Raw genomic sequence first — 18,655 nt, forward strand, 5'->3', positions numbered from 1 at the left:
AAAAAATTTCGATTCCTTTGAAATTAGTTTAAATTATCCTTTACGTTTTTTTAATCTTTTTATTATGAACATTTAAGTTTTTTATTATTCGGTGGTTTATAAAAATTTTTAGTAAATAAGTATTTAATATTTTTATTATTTATTTATTTAAAGAATAAGAACAAAATATTTCTGACATTATTTAAATTATAATTAAATTATATTAAAACGATATTATTAAAAAAAAAAGGAAGTACAAATAAGTATTATTTATTGAATAAAGTTTATCATAATTTCTAGTTAATTATAATTTTGAATAAAATTTTAATACTGTATAATAATTGACTATTTAAAATTTAATAACCAAAAGGAATCAAATTATAAAGTTAATTAAAAGTAAAAAGTTGATTATATTTTTTAAAACAAAATTGCATTAGACTACATTATAAAGAATAATTTAATTTCTTAAATTTAATAAATTTACATAACTTTTTATAGATTTTTTTCTTAATTTTTAAAATTTTATTAATATTTATTGATTATTTGAATAAATTTATATATTACTTTATTAAAATATTAAAAAGTTGTATATAAGAAGATATAAAAAAAGAAAAGCTCATTTTTATATCCAAAAAATAATTATCTATAGGAAGTTCTACCAATACCGCTGATTCAACAGGATTAAACAATTAATAATTTAATGTAAAAAAAATTAATAATAGATATTTTATTATAGTAGAAAAGTATTATAAAATAAAAAATTTTAATTTTAATTTTAATACTAGCAAAACCAATTATAAATTAAAAAAAGTTCGATTTAGAATTAAATTTACGTTCTTTTAATTAAAAATAAGTTCATAAGTAAGGGAATGTAAAAAATTTTGAGTAATTTTTAAGTTATTATAGTTAACTATTTTTTATGGAGTATGAATGAGAGATTTTATAATAATGTTGAAACTATAAGTATAAATTAAAGCATTAAATAGGAGAACAACTGTAGTATAACTAAGAGAATTAAATAAAAAATATTATAACTTTCTTCCAGTTGGGCCCTGCATTTGCCATCGTGGTCTTTCGCAACAAGTAAAGTGACAGGGTCGTCCTCTTATCTTTCACCTTTCTTCCAAACCAGCTTTACTACTTTTTAGGCCTTTCGCGTGTTTTATCTTTTTATCGTAATCTTCTTTCTTAGTTTTATCCAAGTTTTACTGCTTTTCATCTACAAGCTTTTCGAATTCTTTTATTTCCCCCATGGACTTCAACCTTCATTTTTGTCCAACTCCACTACTTTTCCTTTTTTTTTCTCGAGTCAGTCGCAAGTGACTTCTCTTTAAACGTTATACAGTAGAATTGGCCTATAGAGCGTTCGAAAATATGTTGTGATGGTAAAAAAAATTATGGTTATTCCCACCACCTCTTTCGCTTGCATATCCATCTCAATCTTGCCCAACTATACCCCGCTCTTTGTGTTTAATCTTGAAAAACCTCTTTTTATTCCCTACTATTAAATCTTGCTTTCTCATCCTTAAGAGGTATTAGTGAGCTGTCTCATCTAGAATGTTTCTCTTATTTTTTTACTTCCAGCTCCGCCTTAAACTTTTAAAATGACTGAGCTCGTGCGAAAATAGTTTTATAGTCGAGTATAACTAGAGCGCTCCCCTAATCTTCTCGCATTCTTGGCATTTCATATTTTCTACAGCGAGAGGTACTCAAGGTTTCTAGGAGGATTTATCCAATGCGGATACTGTAAGTTTGTGTGCCTAGTTGAAATTAAAAACAAGTGTCACACTCCTCACTAACTACCCGCTCTTCAAGTGCTCATTTAACCTTTTTTTAAAATATTCTCTATCTATTTCTTCAAAATAACTTGAGTTCTTAAAATGTTTATCTATGTAACTGTTTCCTTACTGATCACTCCAACTTTATTCCTGTCCATGGCTGCTTTTGTTCGACACCGCTATGGCTTGGCTCTCTTTGGCTCGATAAGGTCAAGAAAAAAGCGTATCAAATATATTTTTTTAAAAGATAAAACTGAATATATAATATGTAAATAAAAAACTTTATATTTTTTTGGTTACTATTAAAAATTTATGTAGACTTATCATAGCTATTATTGTTTTATTGTTTTTATAAATATTATTTATATTTACTTGGCAAGGTGGCTGGATTCGAGACGCCTTCCCTCGTAAGGACTTGCATTCGCCTGAATAACTTTGTCAAGGCAGTCTCTTCCTCACGCCACTCTTAAGTTTAAATTTACTGCTCTCTGATTTCTTTATTTTTCATGTAGTAATCTTTACTCCTCAGCGTAAATCTTAATTTCTTTAAATTCTTCGCACCTAATAATAATTTATTCCCTTTTAGAAGGCCACGAACAATTACAAATATATATACATTCTTTTCTCTCTACGGTTTATTTTTACCTGTTCCCGTAACTTCCCCACAATTTTAGTTTTCTTTTCCAAAAGTGTAGTAGGGGGACTCGTCTCATGGCTTCTTATACATCTCCGTCTTGCTCACTTTAATGAATAACTAACCTCAGTCCGCCCCTGCGTCGTGTTTAGTCCACAACTTAAAATTTTTAAACTGCCTCTTGCATTACTATTGACTGCTATCCCATCTTCTACCAAATAACGTCAAGTATGTTTGCTATTTTCTATCTTTCAGGTATTTTTTTGTCTTTATTCACCAGCTTAAACACCAGCGTTTTTAAATTCCGTTCACCTACCAAAAACTTAACCCCTTTAGGAAGATCTTGATCCATCCCAGATGTATGCATTCTCCTCGTTAAATTACTTCCATGCTCAAAGTTTTTACTTTAAATATGTATATCTCTCGTACCTACCCTGGTTAAACTTAATTTACTTCTATTTGCCCTTCCATCTACTTCAATTGACTATAAATATTGAGCTGCCTCTCATTAAACTACTGTAGCCATTTAGCTGCTGCTTTTCTACCTAGTAAATCCAAAGGTGTTCTGCTTTCTTATATAGTTTTGGGCATTCACGACTACATTGATTACCACCACAAATATAACCCAACTTAACGTCTACCAAAATTGTTCTAAACTTTAGTCACCTGGTTTTGCCAGTACGGTCTTGGGTCTCTCGTCACACTTCCAAAAATGCGAATTCTCTGCTTTAATTCAGCCGCCTCCACAACTCTTCCTTATTGTTCTTTACATGCTATAGCTTAATTTATTTTTTATTTCCTTCTAAAAGCGAGCTGCCATAGTGGGGGCCGAGGGAGATTGTCTCCTTACTTAGTATTTTACCATAGGGTGGTTTAGGTTCAAGCCCTCGTTATTGTCTTATTTGTATAAAGTTATTCTCGAACGTTATACTAACTACTATTTGCCTAAATTTTTAATTAATGTTATTTTTACATTTACTACTTTAAAAATAATGGATTTATATATCTTTTCGCGAATGTTGATTGGATGTGTGCTGCTTAAACAAAAATGTTTTCAACAAGATAAAATTTACGGTCCCGCTGTAAGTTGCAAATGCGGGTGAAAACGCCTCTGCTAGTATAAAAAATAAAATTGTGCTGTAGGTAACCTAAAGCTATTAATGCGTAATCAAGTCTGGACCACGGATTTGTTAGTAGCAGCTTGCCTTCAAGGCTCAGTCTATTTTTTTAGCCAATAAAAGTGGGTAGAGAGCACTTCATAAAGCCTTTGTTTTGTTAATAACATAGGTGATGCGAGCAAGTTTCTATAAGTTTTTGTGAATTATTATACCGAGTTATTTAACATGGGAGCTCCAAGATATCTCCTTTTGTAAATGATGAAATTGGTCTTCTATATAATAAACGGACTTAACTCTTAACTCTTCGCAGCAGTAATAGTTATTTTCATATATTAAACAACTTTTTAAGAATTTCAAGAATCAGTTGAAGGTACTTTATCGCTGAAAAGCTAACTTAAAACCGCATAAACGTGCGGCAACGTCCTCGTATTGAGCCGTAAAAAGGTTTGATTTATGGGGATTACAGAAAAAGAAGTGGAGTTATTTTTTTTTCTTTCGGCAGATTTCTTTAAGTTTATTCTTATTATAAAAAAGGCTTTTCCCGAAGAATTTTTAAATAGTGTGATGTACTCAGGAAAGCCACATCAAATGTTGACTAAAATAAAGCCAACGTGCCACGCTTAATAAAATCTTAACAATTAGGATTACTTCAACCGTCTATTTTCATCATTGAAACAATTTAAGTCGTGCTCTTGCATCTTAAAATTTACTATGGTTAATTGATTACAGTTTAAATTGGTCATTAGGGCTATGTTTTCCTTCAACAAAGGCTTGTGGTTTTTTTAGTTTTACAGCTTCTAGTAATTCGCCTAATTGACTGATAATAGTGCCAATTTCTTTTTTTTTTTCTTTGCAAAGATTCTGCAATTCAGAACTTTCCACTTTATTGATTGCAATGTTTACACATTTAATAATGTGTTCCAGGTATGATAATTTCTTGAGAGGAAAATATTGATTGAATGAATAGGAGTTCAGTAAATATATAGACCTTTTCAGCGGCGGGTAAGCAATTCTTTGTTGTGGGGATGGGTGTTGAAAGTATATCTAATTTCTTTTTAGGTTTCTTACTAATTTTTTTTACAGCTCTTTAATAACCGGGTTAGTCACTCGCTTAATATTTTTGGTAAACGTTGCCTTTTTTATGTCTATTTGTGTTACGGGGAAGAAGGAGACTAAAAACGTCTATTGGTTTAGTATTTGAGGATTTGTGACCAAGGCGTTTCCTATGCAGATGCTGTCGACGATCTCTGAAAGCCTTGCGCTCTTTTTGAAAATTAAATATTATCTTCAGAAATCCTTGAAAAGTCTGGCAGTCTGTGGTTTTAAAGTACGCCATGGATGTAAGAGGGTTTCCAACTTTTAGCTACTATAAATATTACTTTAATGGTTAATAAAATAGTGTAAGCAATGTTGTGCTAGTATAAATTTATATAATAAATATTCTTCAAACAACTTTCAGCTAATATATTTTCTTATTAATAATAATCATATTAACAAAGTAATAATTTTTTTTAATTTTTTTTTTTTAAACTTTTTCCCGTGGATGGCGAGGCGGTTACTACTTCTCGAAGCACCCCCACCAATGCAGTTAACTACGTAGTATAGCATTTAAGAATTTTTTTAAAATTTGATGGTGTACAGCAACTATATAAACAGTCGAACTTTTATTATTTTTTTTGAATGGTTCTTCTTTTATTCTACTTTTTATATATACTTGTGGTAAACTCTTTCCGCTGCCACTGAAAGAAGGCGTAATAATCCTGAACGTTTAGAAACCACTGACAATTTAGACTAAAATAAATAATAGAATTAAAGTGTTTATCTAGCTACCTTTCCTCTTTACCTTTCAAAATTTATCTAAAAGCTATATATATTTGTCAATTATTTTTGGAAGTATGTTTCGCGTGCAACAACCTACTTTTCAAAATTTTAAAGCTACACCTTCTTAGATTCCTAAAGAGGGATGAAAAGAGATAGTTAAAACCATAAAAAAAGGTGATATGATCGTGATTTTATTAACTTCACTGCACTAAAATATAACTTTAACGGCTTCACTCTCTATGGAAGGACAGTAAGGACACTTGAATCTACCATTAGAAATATTAATAAAGGATGCAAGCAAAAGAGGTCTCTTACTTATTAGTTTTGATTAAAAGAGTTAGAGAATTTCTGGCAATAACATGACCTGCATAAACAGTTTGGTTAAAAAGAGTAAAAAGAGGGGGCCTCCCGAAGTACTTATACCGCAAGGCAGCATCACGGGGGGGTTCTCGCCCGTGGCCAATTCGCGAGAGACGGGACACACAAACAAGGAGTGGTGTTGATTTTGTTCTTCAAGTTCCAATTCCAACTAAAAAAGTAAAAAAAAAAAATTATAAATAATTTATTAAGATAAAACATTTCCAGTCGCACAGGAAGCTTATCCGTCTGCGTCCAAAAACGAGTATTGTTTTTCATAACGCTTAAAGTCTTTAGTAGCTTCGGAATAGCCCTCGTCCCCAGAGTAACCCTGAAGCAAAAAAACCAATCGGATTGAGGCTCGTGGACCTCTCGCCTTACTGCGTTACGTTGTTGCTAACGGAGATTCAACGGAGAGGCCCAGAAGACGACAATAGTCGCGAGTAAACCGGACTGACATATCTGTCCAACTGGAATCCTGAGCAGAAAAGCGTTTATAGAAAAAGCTCAGTTCCTATGAAGATTCGGGAACATACTTGGGTCATGTACTGATAAGGGGATTGCTCTAATCTCCCAAAGTAAATCAAAGCGCCCATAAGCTTCTGGATTTCTGTGATAAGGAAATCAACCACCGATTTTTTTTCTGCACACCCGCTAGAATCAACCTCGAGAGTGGGATGGTAGGAATCGGTAGAAATGAATCTTGGCGTACGCCAGGCTTTTTTGTACATCCTTTTCTATAAGCGTTTACATAAATGACTTTAAATTTTAATTTATATTAGGTAGGCAAGGACCCGTAGTCATCAACCATATGTATTTTAGTTGATGAACTTTAAATTCAAAGTCGCTGTTTATTTTTTTTAAAGCATCTTTGTTCTCCGAGATCCAGCTGGCCGGTAGAAGTGAGATAATCAGCTTTTTTACTTCCGGAATAAACAAGAATAAACAAAAAAATAAGCAAAACCTTAAAACTGGGTCTAGATTTTTCTTCTTAAAGGCCTCTACTATCCAATACATTTTTAAAAAAGGTGCTTTACCTTTTGAATCAAATTTTGTTCCGGACTCCTTTAAGATATGACGGTGAAGGAGATCGACTTAAACGACGTTAGCACAATACACGGCGCACCGTAATAAAAGTTTCCGCGATTTCAAATCGACCTTGCCGGAAAAGATGTTCGGCTAAAGTTTTATTTAAATTTTCCTGCAGGGGAGGAAAAAAAGTAAAAACATGTGTTGCTTAAACGAATAATTTATATTTAGTAAATTAATAAATGAATAATAATTTTCACTAAATAGGAATTTCAATTAAAACCTTTTAAATAAAAATACCTTTTTATTTTCAAAAACATAAGGATTAGCTAATATCTTCAAGTCCGTTTGAAAATGCTTTAATAAAATAATTAATTTATATATACCTTACTACGCACTTAAAGAGACCTTATCAATGCTTTTAGAGAGTTTAGACACTGCTCCGTACAGTTGACGGTGGTGAGCTGGTGTAAGTTTACGGTTACTATGAGTAATCATTTTGACATGGTGGAATAATACCCACATATAAGCGGTTTGCTAACTTGTTTAACGTAATCATTTAATTCATTTAAGTCTAGGCCCACGGTGTTTTTATCTTTTAGTTCTAAAGATATTTAAAAAAAAAAATTTTCTTATGATAATAGAATAGTCGAAATAAAAAACTTTTTTGCTAGCACAATTGAATTTTTTTTAATTACGATAAAACACCTTCCAGGCAAATTTCAACTCTTTCAATAAGTTGGCGAAGGTTTAGAAGAGTTTGTTCGCGACACTCAATTTGACGTGTGTAAGCCTTTTCACGCTCTTTTGCAACAGCTTGAAAGCGAACATCCATAACGTTACAAATTAATTTTTACGTAGTAGACGTTAAAGACCTTAACTTAAAATATAATAGTAAAGTAATATGTAAAGTAGTTTCTCTTTAAAAATGTTTAAAAACAAATTGCGGTCCTGCTAAGTTTCATATTTTCTATTTAGTAATAACGTTGCCTATAAACAAATTATTCGTTTATTACTAGAAATATACGCTTTTAAGCCGTGGATTAGTGTTCCTCCCAGCTTTTAGCTCCAATTTTTAGTTTACCTCGGCCCACGCCCTGAAGGTTAATTATAAGCTTCACAGAGATAAAAGTTTTATTATGTTAATATTTTGGCAACCTACCTTATAGTTTATAGTGTGTAGTTTTTTATAAAATATTTAACAAATTTAAAGTGGGGTGCTTAGCACAAGTTTAGTTACCAGGGAACGTAAAACAAATCTATTTAAAGCCTTAGAATTCCGCTCCTTAAAGGGTTAGCTATAGTGTGACTTTTTGAAAGGTGTGAGGGTTGTCCTTGCCAATTACATATTAACATAAAACCATTAAATTTACTTTTGACCTACGAAATAATATAACGCAGGGTATATTAAACTTTCAATTGTGTCTTTACTTTAGTAACGATTTAAACTACTTCGGCATTCGATTAATCTGATTAGATTGAAAAGTGTGGGCAACTAAGGACTTGTAGATTATACAATCTAATATGCATAGGTTGCTAGTGTTCTGGCCTTTAATTAGGCGGAAGGGCCTTAAATTTCTAAAACTTATGTAGACTATGCATTTAAAACGTTAAAGGATCAATGAATCCCCATAGCCTAATTAGAGAGAAAAAAGGGGATGATTGGAAAAACTTTGCAAATAGGAAAAAATTATCGATAGCGGTAATAAGAAAAGTGTAGAGGTTAACTTATAAAACCAATTGGGGGTGCACAAAACTAACATCATGGTATTTTTATCAGGTCAGTTGTTTGGAAATGAACTACTATTAGCCTTTATTATCTAAAGACAAATTATTATTTGATCGTGTTAACTTGATAAACGGCCGCGAAACATTGCCTGTCAGAAGACACTATAAACCTTCCGAACAACTATATGCAACTACATGTAAATGTGCTATGATTGACCTTAGAAATAAATTGATATGGATATTTATGCTAAAAAAGTTATCTTACATTCGGCAAAGGGAAGCATAGAGTCAGCAATAAAGGGTAATTAATAACTATTTTATTAGCCTATTTTTGTACCTTTAAAAATTTTTTTTGATTATATTTATATTTTCAAAAAAAAAAATTAATACTTTATCAGGTCTTTTAGACCAGGCTGTAGGAATGATACTCATCGTTAGAACATATGCAAAAACCAAGTTTACCAAACAAGCGAAGCTGAAAACCAAATAATTGTGGACCTAAGAACGTATTAAGCGAAAGAAAACTCAATAACAATATATGCTGCCCTCGAAGTAAAAAGAATCTATGAGGATAGTAAATTCGTATATAAATTTTTAAAAGAGAGCCGGAATCCTCGCCGGACGAGAACTCCAAATAGTTGCAGACCAAGCAAAACGAAGATAAAAATAAACATATTTAACTACCATCCCAATCGATGCAATTATACTGAAATATGAAAACCTAACTATTCCAACACAGCAACACATGAAATTGTAAACTTTCTAGGATTCTTCTTGAGTCAACTTTACGGAATTAATATAACAAAAAAGCGAGGTGAACTTAAGACCCAAAACTCATTAACATAAAAAACAACTTCTACACGTTACTGCTAACAATTTAGACCCACCAAAACAATATAATATGACATTACCTACTCTTATCAAGACATAACGCCCTCTTTAAGAAAACGTACGTAATATTGTAGACTACTTGGGTCACTAAGGAATACTGCTTAAAGCTGTAGACTAGGCATTGCCCTCTGTACAAACATTTTCTACGTTTTCGCATAACACTGACGAAATACACATGAAGATAGTATGAAAATTTTAGGGATACCAAAACAAAGCAAAACATGTATTACTAGATATTATACATGACAGAGATGACCAAAACATTTTTAATTAAATGCTACGCGGATGCTTCAAGGGCAGATAACTATGATTTTCATACTACTATAGACAATGGCAGTTATTAATAAATTGGAAATTTACATAAATCTTTAAGTCAGATTATACAGCCTTTTGCCCTGCAATACAGTCAACTGATATTTTTATGAATAAAACTAATTTCTGGCCAAACAACAAAAATTAACAAGATACTGATAACGAAGCTGCAAAACACATACAGGGGGAGATGATAAAAACACATTCCCTCTACGCATAAATTAGCAGATATTATAAAAACATCTATACAGAAACACAAGGATATACTCAACACCATTCGCAACCTTAACCAATCCACTGAACATTCAGCACAACCCCTAAAGAATATGATGGATTTATAATAAAAACACAATTATTATAACAAAATCAATATCACAATGTACTTACATAAATAATTATACATAGTCAGTAAGCTTACACGGATATAGAAAAACAATAAAATTAATTAACTAAAAACTTATTTCGAAAATATTAAAAACGATGGTAATTGCGTGCACAGTAAAGTTAATCTAAAGTGTCTGAAAGAAATTGTTTAATTTTTAAAATACAAAAATGGTTGAAATATCCTTTTAAAAATTTTGGGAAGCATATTTTATTAAAAGACTATTAATATAAAGTATTATTATTTCTGTTATAACGAAGCGTTTACAAACTCAACTATCCAATTAATTAGTTATTAATGTTCGTGCAAATTCATTTATTATTTTATGCCTCTCCCAAGTGGGCTACTAGCCACGAATCTCTATATCTCTAATAAGTTTCAGATTTAATTAAAAAAGGTAAAAAAAAAAATGAAAAATAAACATTTACCTACTATTAGTTTAAATATAGTCGACCACTCACTACAATATAATGTTAACACTAACAATAATAGTAACACTACGTATATAAACCACCTCAATAGTTCGATCAGAAGATACTAGTTTAACAGTAATGATTATAAGGTAGTAAAAACATACTACTATAGCCTTAATAAGAACGCTGGTAACCACGCCCACAACGGTAATGATAGAATTTATAAATAATAATAATAACTTAATGGAAAAAAAATGGAGTTATAAATATCGTCTTTCTTTAGTTACCTAAAAAGAGGGGTGATTTGGAACAGTATCAGAATTTGTATTTTATATAAATAGGGAAAATTGTAGTGCACAAAACCTAAGTTTTACTAACTTTAGAAGATAATTTAAAAAAAAAATTAACCGCCCTGCAAAAATCTAGTAAACTAAGTGTTGTGAAGTCAACTCAAAGTCAACTCCTACCGTCCTGCAAGGCGTAAATTTGACAAATTTTTGTTCGAGTGTTACAAAAAGAGAATATATAGTGATACGACACTCAATGTCGTGATTTATGAACTTTTTGAAAATGAATAAAGATGATTTTACCAAAATTGTTTTGGAAAATAGGATACTTGCATAAAGTTAAGGCGGAATAGAATACTTCATCTTTTATTTAGTTAAACAGTCTGTAGGCCACAACTTAACCTCATTATTACGGCTGGGATGAAAGATGTGTGTTTTGCGCTCTAGTTGCCATTAAATGGGCCCATGGGGAAGGCGTAGCCTCGAAGCTCAGGTGCGTATGCCCCTGTCAGCGACCAAGAAGTGTAGCGTGTACATGAGTACTGTGATAGAGAAAAGGCAAAACCCATTTATTAAAACGGGTTGGCCACCGGTTACATGATATATTTAAAGAATATCATAAGAAATTAACTCGTTTATTTTATAAATACTGTTTTGAATAGTATGTTTTCGGCAAAATTGACAAATCCTATTTATTTTAAAGCACGCTGCCCTATAAAAAAAAATCGAGATATCTCTACCTAAATACAGCATAAGAGAAGGAAAATAAACTTGTACGAACTGCCAGTGTGACTATCCTGCTGGTTACAAGAGTTACAAATAATTTCAAAGCAATTTAATATTAAAAAAATAAGAGCTATTGGGAACAAAATATCTTCGTCCTGTATATTTTTGTGCTCAAGCCCGTGGGGATAACCAAAATAAAACTTTAAAGCAACTAAATTGTACGAGGTTATTTTTAAACCTTATTACATCGCTTTTGGAAACGATGAGACATCATATTGCAAGTCCTCTTGGTAAGGTTTACTAAAATTTTTTGGTAGCGCAGGTGCCCTCCCGATACCAACCTCTCCAGGAAATAGACATTAACTAAAGCATAGAAGCCATCCTTAAATGTGTTTATATTCTGCTTAGCTTCGTCGTGGGGCTTGCCTCATTGTGTTTTAGTATTATATATGCAATAACCTACTCACCAGTCCAAGTTTTATGTCCGAAGAAAAAGGAAAGTATTCTTCTGCTATACCAACTACTTTAAAAATAAGAGGTGTAAGTGACTTAAAGGCCATTAAAAAAAAGTATACTTTTTATTTAAATTTAGTGCGTATTCTTAATTATTTTATTCAATTTTTATTTAATTCGTGTAGGAAGAAAAAAAAACATAAAAGTAAGACTCAAGAATTATCCGTTAAAGAGTCTAAAAGTTTGGATGATAAGCAGCTTGACTATATCGAAGAAAGGTTCATCCTAGATAATCTTGGCGACAACAGAACAGCTGCTGAAAAAAAGTATGAAGAAATTCGGCAACAACGCGTAATTTCTTTTCTCTTTTAAGCAAAGGGTGTAACAGTCAAGGCAGTAAGAAAATTGAAGTATTTTTTATAATTACCACAGCGATATATATAACGAATATTAAAAAATAATAATTGTGAAGTAAAATAATACCGAAATACACAGCTCTTTAAGTATTTTGTAGGTTTATTAAAGGAATGAAAAAAGATGTGTACTTCTGTTCTTTAGCCATAACTTTTTTAAGTCATTGCTAACTTATACGCGTCTGCTTTATGTTCTGCTTTGTGCCTCAGACTTTATTGAAAGTAAAAGTACATTGTAAAATCAACTTTATTGTTTTCACTATAACAGCTCCATGCCTCCTTTCTCTCGTAGAAATTTTAATTACTTTTCCTTTATATTCAAATTAGGAAGAAGAACGCCTTAAAAAACGCGCTGCTCTTACACACAAACAGAAAGTTGAGGTTACTTCTATATGATTAAACCTGTAGATTGTTTTTGATACCTTTATATTTTTTGTGGGGTAATCTTCTAACTGAAGAAATTGAACGAGTATCTGGCCTCTTTAAGTGAGCACTACGACGTACCAAAAGTGAGTTGGACGAAATAAAGAATCCTGTTGGCATCAGACTTGGAATTATTAATATTTTTTTAGAACTTCTTCAACAGTTTTTACTTTGCTGAAGCTCTAAACTTTTAAAAACCAGCGGGGCGCCTGTCTTTTCGAATAGTTGTCCTTTTGATCTTTTGAAGGCGGGCGATTTCCTTCGATTGTACAGTTGTAGTTGGAGACGCTCGCCTTTCTACTAAATAACTCTGACTAGCACAATCGCTTGTGTCTTCTTCTACAATCGAATGATCTTCCTTTTTCCAGTCCAATAAGACTTCCGCCAAAGGCCCCGCTTTAATCTAATAAGTTTTACATTAAGTGTTATAGTAATTAGCTAAATTGTGGCGTACTTCGCCTTCCTTTTTCTTGATAAGTTGAAAAAAAGATCCACAAACAACCGCAGAGCCAGCATAATCCAGAATAAACTGGTCGGCTGGTCCAACGCCTTCGGCGAAAGCCTCTTTGCCTCTATAAGAAATTAGCCGGAATTATGGCGGTAAAGAGATATAAAAATTAATTAATTAATCAAATGTAAGAGAAAAGTACTTGGCTTCACTTGACCTCGGTCTCATTGTAGTCTCAAAATCTTTTTCCGACCGAAATTTTTTTAAATCTTCATTTATAAGCTCTAAAGATGGGCAAAGGAGCGCACATCAGAAGTCACAATCATTATAAATTAAAGCCCAAGTACTTTGGTAAAACTTGGAAACGTTTTTGTGGTGCGGACCATGGAACCGTCCGGCATAGCTGGCATGCAACTTGTTATCTGCCGAACACATCATCTTTAAAAGTGCGCTGGACGGGCCATCGTCATTTTCAAAATTGATCGTTTTATCAGGTGGCCGTTGAGAAAAACCTACTTGATAGCTTTGACAAAAAACTTCACCATAATCTATGTGACACCAAATGAGTAGGGAGGCATCTCAATCCCGATGCTGCTACCAAGAACCTGTCGAGTGCATAATTTTCACTTGAGAAATGTTATTTCCTTCATCCTAAAAGCAAGCAATATTTATCTTATCTACGTAGGTACAAAGCTTTAACTTTAGAATCCTGGAGGTCGCTTGTGGGAGAATCGCAGTGAATAAAGGCAATTCCCGAGAGCGATCTTAAGGTGACGGGACGGAGAGATAGGTCAACTACTTTGCTGTCGTCCAATTTCGGATCGTCCGAAAAAGTATTCAGCACAGATATGGGGGAGGTCGCCTGCACTGTTTGGAGTCTCAGACCGCTCTTTAGGCTGTTAATGAACAATAGTACTGGCTAAAATCTCCATCCAACTTATGTGAATACTCACTCTGTACAGAAACTTGGGAACAGACCAAGGTCGTCTACGGGCCGTGAGTTGTAATGGTAGCATAATATCCGCCTTTCGAAAGTGGTGCAGGCGAGCAGACAGGCTGTAATGTTGGAGTGGGCCAGTAAATATGACCCTTCCACCATCGCGTATACAAATAATGAGGAGAGTACTATGCTTATGGCGGGTAAACGGCATAAACTCGAGGAGGGAAGGAGGGCGGCGCTGGTGATGAGCCCAACGAAGTACCGGCGTTGATCTCATCCGCTGGTCCATTAGGGACACGTGCTCCGTTGAGGAGACAGCATACTCGTACTCGTGGACGGGATGGAGGGCGAGACAATACAAGTCATCGGGGGAAGTACAAAGAAGGGCCGGCCGATCTCTGAGGTCGCAAGAGAAAACGGCGCGACCGTGGGCAGCTAGCAGTTTGCGGGGATGCAGGGTGTACTTACAGGCAGCAAAGGTTCTGTAGAGTTCCGCCGTCATACCAACTGAAGACAGACAGGACTGCTGCACTAAGGCCAGTCGTGCAAGAGTCCAGGCGCTGAGAGTACCTCGTTCGGTGATAGAGCAAACTTCCTCAAACCCACTAAAGGGATTCACACAGGAATCATATAGGCAAGAGGAGAAGCGAAAGCAGTCCATATAAGAGATTTCAGGTGGGTAGTTGGCGTCGCTGACCCGGAACAGGTGCAGATCGTACAAGGATCGTGCCACAAGTATTCCCCTGCCAGAAGGCCCCCCCCAAACGAGTTGTTTTATTCGGTGACCAACGTCATAGACCACAACTTCCGGGGAAAAACAGTGGTTCTCCGTCATTTCCTGATCTTTTTATAAGCTCTTTACTTTTTCTTTGAATTTGTTAGGTTTTCTTAAGAGACCTACAAAAATGTGAGTCAGCTTGGTGAGTTCTTCCCCGGTGGGGTAGAATAGCGTATGGCCCCCGCTTTTAACCTTGCGCATGGCCAGGACATTCCCTACATTACACTGTTTAGTGGTAACGATCAAAGAAATTGCACAAGTAAAGAATGGACACAGGCGCAAGAAGCACTTTCTTACCGTTGGCGGGATCAAATTTTTCTAAGGAAGAATCCAATACTCGCTGCTCTTCTAGAAAACTTTCTAAAACTGCTCTGGGAATATACGCCTTATCCCGAGAAACCCGAGCTGAATCCCAATAAAAAGCCTCAACCTGTTAAAAGAGAAATCATAAACAATCAAAATATATTATTATTATAAAAATTGACCTGCTTAGAAATGCATGGACTACTGTTTAAATGTTGACTGAAGGATGGCTCCACAGCATAAAGAGGGAAAATAGCAGAAGTTGGTTGAAAATTTAATCCTCCAAGCATTAAATAAATATACAAACTCATTATAAAGATCTTTATAATATAAAGCCACACTTAATTTGACGCATAAATAAGGCGGAGAGGATTTGGAAAGGGATCGTACTATTAAGTATTTTCCAATTCTCAAAATGTGAGAAAAAATTTTTTTACTTTGTTTTTTTTTTAAAGTGTACACACCTTTAATAAGACTAAACACCAACGTACTTATAAAAAACTATAAAAAATTACTTACTAAGAAAAATATAGCAAACTGTTATGTACAAGTTAGGGCTCACAACTTGAAAACATTGAAGCTTAATAAATTAAAAACAGTGATTAACTTTATGCGTTGTACCAAAATTATTATCCAAATTTATAAGTGACTTGTAATAAAAAGTTATATAAACTTAATTGCTAAAACATTTCATACCTCTAAAAGCTTGATAGCTCCCTTTTTTATTATTATCAAAAGAAAAATTTAAAAACCTTGCGTTAATTGAATCACTTTGTGTGTGGTTTTGGAAGAGGAGAGCGGAATGACGAACTCCTTTATTTATTAAATTAACTAAATTATGGGGCCAAAAAAATTTTAATTTCAATTCTAAACGACAAAAACCGTAATCCATGCTTAATTCCAATGATGTGTCAAATTCGTCTTCTACAGCACCCGGCTCTTCGCTAACTTTATATTAATTATTAAATTCTTGCCTTTGACTTTAAAAAAAAAATAACAAACCTAAGCTGGAACTTTTCCTTATATTAAAAAACGAGGGGAATGGAAGTAAAGAGTCCATTATAAAACGTAAAGAAGCATATAACTATAAAAATACTATTGAATAGAGACGTGTACTCACAGTCAAACAATATTTTTAGATAATTGTTTACAAAATCTCTGATGTGATTTCACGCTTGACAAATGACGAAAGCTCCGCAGCTGGGGGAGCCTGGATGGCGGCCCGAGCGTAGGCCTAAGGGCGGTGGTCCGTGGGAAATACACAACCCATTTCTTCTTCTCTTAAACAGTAACAAATTCAGTACGTAAATCTATCATATCGAAATTGATGGTTTTTGTCGAAGTTCAACATTTAAGGACATTAACTCGTGAACTCAGGTTTGATTTTTATCAAAGCAACACTAATATTTGGTCTGCAATGGTTTCATATATAGCTTTATAAATTCTGAAAGACATTTTTTTCGTCTAAACATCTCATGAAGAGGAATCAGCAAGTTTAGCTATTGAAGCATGTTAGAACTTAACCTTTTAGTCATTTCCAAAAAAAGTTGTGGCCTCTCACTAAAGACATCCACTGAAAAATATATTTTATCAGTACAAAGTGAGGCTGCTTGGTTATTATGGTTTACCGGGCTAGTTGACAAAGTAAGCAAACTTAAAAGTAGGGATTTACATAGTAAACTTAGCATTGTTCAATGTAAATAATAATCTTTATTCAATATTTGTTCGATGTCAAGTTTATTACGTCTAATTATATATTAGTGCACAACAGTATACAGTTAAATAATCTTTAATGAAGCCTTATTAAGTAAATTTTTAAAGAATATACACCTTAGACCGTTTTTTAAGACACAACTCGCCGTTCTTTATAAAATTTTATTATTCGTAACTAATTTATTATAAACTAAATAAGCTTTCGTAAATTTTTTTCGGTGTCTGCACTCGATCTATTTTTTCTTAAAACGGCTCTGTTGCGAAGGGATTATATATTTTTGCAGGACGTTTTAATTCATTACATAAGAACTATGGGCTTTGTCAGAAATTTAATATTTTTCCTTCCTCGCTTGAGTGCACGTAAAAATAACACTTGAGTCTCATATTTTCTTTTTTTTACAGTATTCACAGTCTAATTTAGGAAGTAAATTAGTTGGATGATTGCTTCAACTTGTGTAATTTGCTTTTTATCCTTTAAGCGATTAATGCGTTATAACCTTAGAGGTTAAAATTGTGCGATACCCAAAAGTTATTTGCTTTTTTGGGAATACATACCGCTAGCTGTTATTAGTGTTAACCATTACTTAAAAATTGTTAAAGAAAATTACATAAACCCAAATAATTTTCAATCAAAATATACAAGGTAAAGATTAAATAATTTTACACCTTTTAAACAAATGAAAACCCAAGGAAAAACAAAAATATATATTTAGTTATATAATAAATAGTTAAATACTAATAACTTGCCTAAACCAAAAATTACTTACTTTCAAACTATAAAAAAAAAAAAGAATTAACTTCTATAAATTAAAGTTTTAATAAAAAATTTACAATAAAAATTCAGTAAACCGCTCTGAGAACGCTAGTTTAGAACAATTTACCCGCAAGGTTTCTACTAATAGATTAATTAGCTGGAATGTTTAAAATAAAGCTAATCTCTGTAATATTAAAGAACATGTTTTTTTACTTATGAGCTACTTTAATTAAAGGTAGAAGCTTTATATGATGAACGGAGATTAAAATGGCAGTAATCTAAGTTTATATATCGATTGTCCAGAGAGTCCTTTCCCCCCTTGACGTTAATATAAATTTAATATCACTAGATTTTTCCCAGTATACCAATAATTATGAGTTACGTCCTTATTAAGAAATTTTACAGACAATTGTAATGTCATTTTAAAAATAATTTGTAAACGAGTTTGATGTTTGATATAGCAAACCTCGGTTATTAGAATAACTGTTCTACAATAATTAAATTTTTAATATAATTGTACACCACGCTTATTTAGGAAATATTTTATTTTTTTTAGGAGACTTAATGTCGATGACAATAAAATATGCCTGGCTAGTGACATATCTGATCAATCAATTCAGACACTCACCTTTGCAAAGTACTATGCCAAGATAAGTGTGAGAAAAACAGAAAATATAGGGAGGCTTATTAACCCTTTCCCTGGTACGAAAAGGTATTAGTATACTTTGTAAACTAGGGGCTTGGAAGGATATGAATGTACGTGGTTCGTGGGCAGGGGCTTCAATAAAGGTCTCTTTATAGATCTTTTTTTTTCTTGTGATTTCTATTATACCAAAAAAAATTAATTATATGAAATGCCCATCGAAAAAAGTCTGTCCAAGATTAAGGTTTACGAAACGTATAAATAAGTTCCTGGTGGTCGTAAAGGGTAAATTAAACATGAAACCTTAATGGAAGGAGATAATATTGCACGCC

The 18,655-nt window shown here is 33.0% G+C and overlaps 3 protein-coding genes and 1 long non-coding RNA gene across 7 annotated transcripts; 2 read left to right on the forward strand and 2 right to left on the reverse strand.

Annotated features, from left to right (window-relative positions):
- Positions 1 to 4,414: 4,414 nt before the first annotated feature.
- LOC135145968 (uncharacterized) lies at positions 4,415 to 4,892 on the forward strand. Its single transcript, XR_010283629.1, has 3 exons — positions 4,415 to 4,511; positions 4,569 to 4,632; positions 4,704 to 4,892. It is a non-coding gene; the product is annotated as an uncharacterized LOC135145968 (long non-coding RNA).
- A 646-nt stretch (positions 4,893 to 5,538) lies between these two features.
- LOC135145921 (E3 ubiquitin-protein ligase RMND5A-like) lies at positions 5,539 to 7,759 on the reverse strand. Its single transcript, XM_064078037.1, has 14 exons — positions 7,425 to 7,759; positions 7,240 to 7,320; positions 7,125 to 7,180; positions 7,017 to 7,073; positions 6,814 to 6,888; positions 6,652 to 6,752; positions 6,482 to 6,576; positions 6,353 to 6,424; positions 6,224 to 6,297; positions 6,077 to 6,165; positions 5,922 to 6,018; positions 5,754 to 5,859; positions 5,646 to 5,694; positions 5,539 to 5,596 (listed from the first exon to the last, which is right to left on the reverse strand). The coding sequence occupies exons 1-14, from the start codon at positions 7,549 to 7,551 to the stop codon at positions 5,539 to 5,541; spliced, it is 1,137 nt and encodes a 378-aa protein (XP_063934107.1). The 5' UTR covers positions 7,552 to 7,759.
- A 4,118-nt stretch (positions 7,760 to 11,877) lies between these two features.
- Positions 11,878 to 12,854, forward strand: LOC135145936 (protein FAM32A-like). Its single transcript, XM_064078057.1, has 4 exons — positions 11,878 to 12,024; positions 12,094 to 12,259; positions 12,649 to 12,702; positions 12,780 to 12,854. The coding sequence occupies exons 1-4, from the start codon at positions 11,936 to 11,938 to the stop codon at positions 12,846 to 12,848; spliced, it is 378 nt and encodes a 125-aa protein (XP_063934127.1). The 5' UTR covers positions 11,878 to 11,935; the 3' UTR covers positions 12,849 to 12,854.
- Positions 12,559 to 16,302, reverse strand: LOC135145935 (uncharacterized). 4 transcript variants are annotated; one of them, XR_010283622.1, is made up of 16 exons: positions 16,216 to 16,302; positions 16,096 to 16,161; positions 15,910 to 16,026; positions 15,396 to 15,493; positions 15,208 to 15,340; positions 15,030 to 15,125; positions 14,319 to 14,975; positions 14,146 to 14,248; positions 13,893 to 14,088; positions 13,798 to 13,843; positions 13,540 to 13,740; positions 13,395 to 13,476; positions 13,199 to 13,316; positions 12,915 to 13,147; positions 12,744 to 12,854; positions 12,559 to 12,673 (listed from the first exon to the last, which is right to left on the reverse strand). XR_010283622.1 is itself a non-coding variant. In XM_064078056.1 (14 exons), exons 1-14 carry the CDS (start codon positions 16,271 to 16,273, stop codon positions 12,935 to 12,937), a joined length of 2,184 nt encoding a protein of 727 aa, XP_063934126.1. In that variant the 5' UTR covers positions 16,274 to 16,302; the 3' UTR covers positions 12,691 to 12,934. The 4 variants fall into 4 exon arrangements, 1 of the variants encoding a protein (XP_063934126.1); XR_010283623.1 differs by having other exon boundaries at positions 12,744 to 12,868; XR_010283621.1 differs by having other exon boundaries at positions 12,744 to 13,147.
- Between the last annotated feature and the right edge of the window lie 2,353 nt (positions 16,303 to 18,655).

The sequence above is a fragment of the Zophobas morio genome, unplaced genomic scaffold (assembly GCF_036711695.1).
Source record: "Zophobas morio isolate AGI-343-1 ecotype UQ-CSIRO unplaced genomic scaffold, CSIRO_AGI_Zmor_V1 ptg000203l, whole genome shotgun sequence".
Classification (NCBI taxonomy): Eukaryota; Metazoa; Arthropoda; class Insecta; order Coleoptera; family Tenebrionidae; genus Zophobas; species Zophobas morio.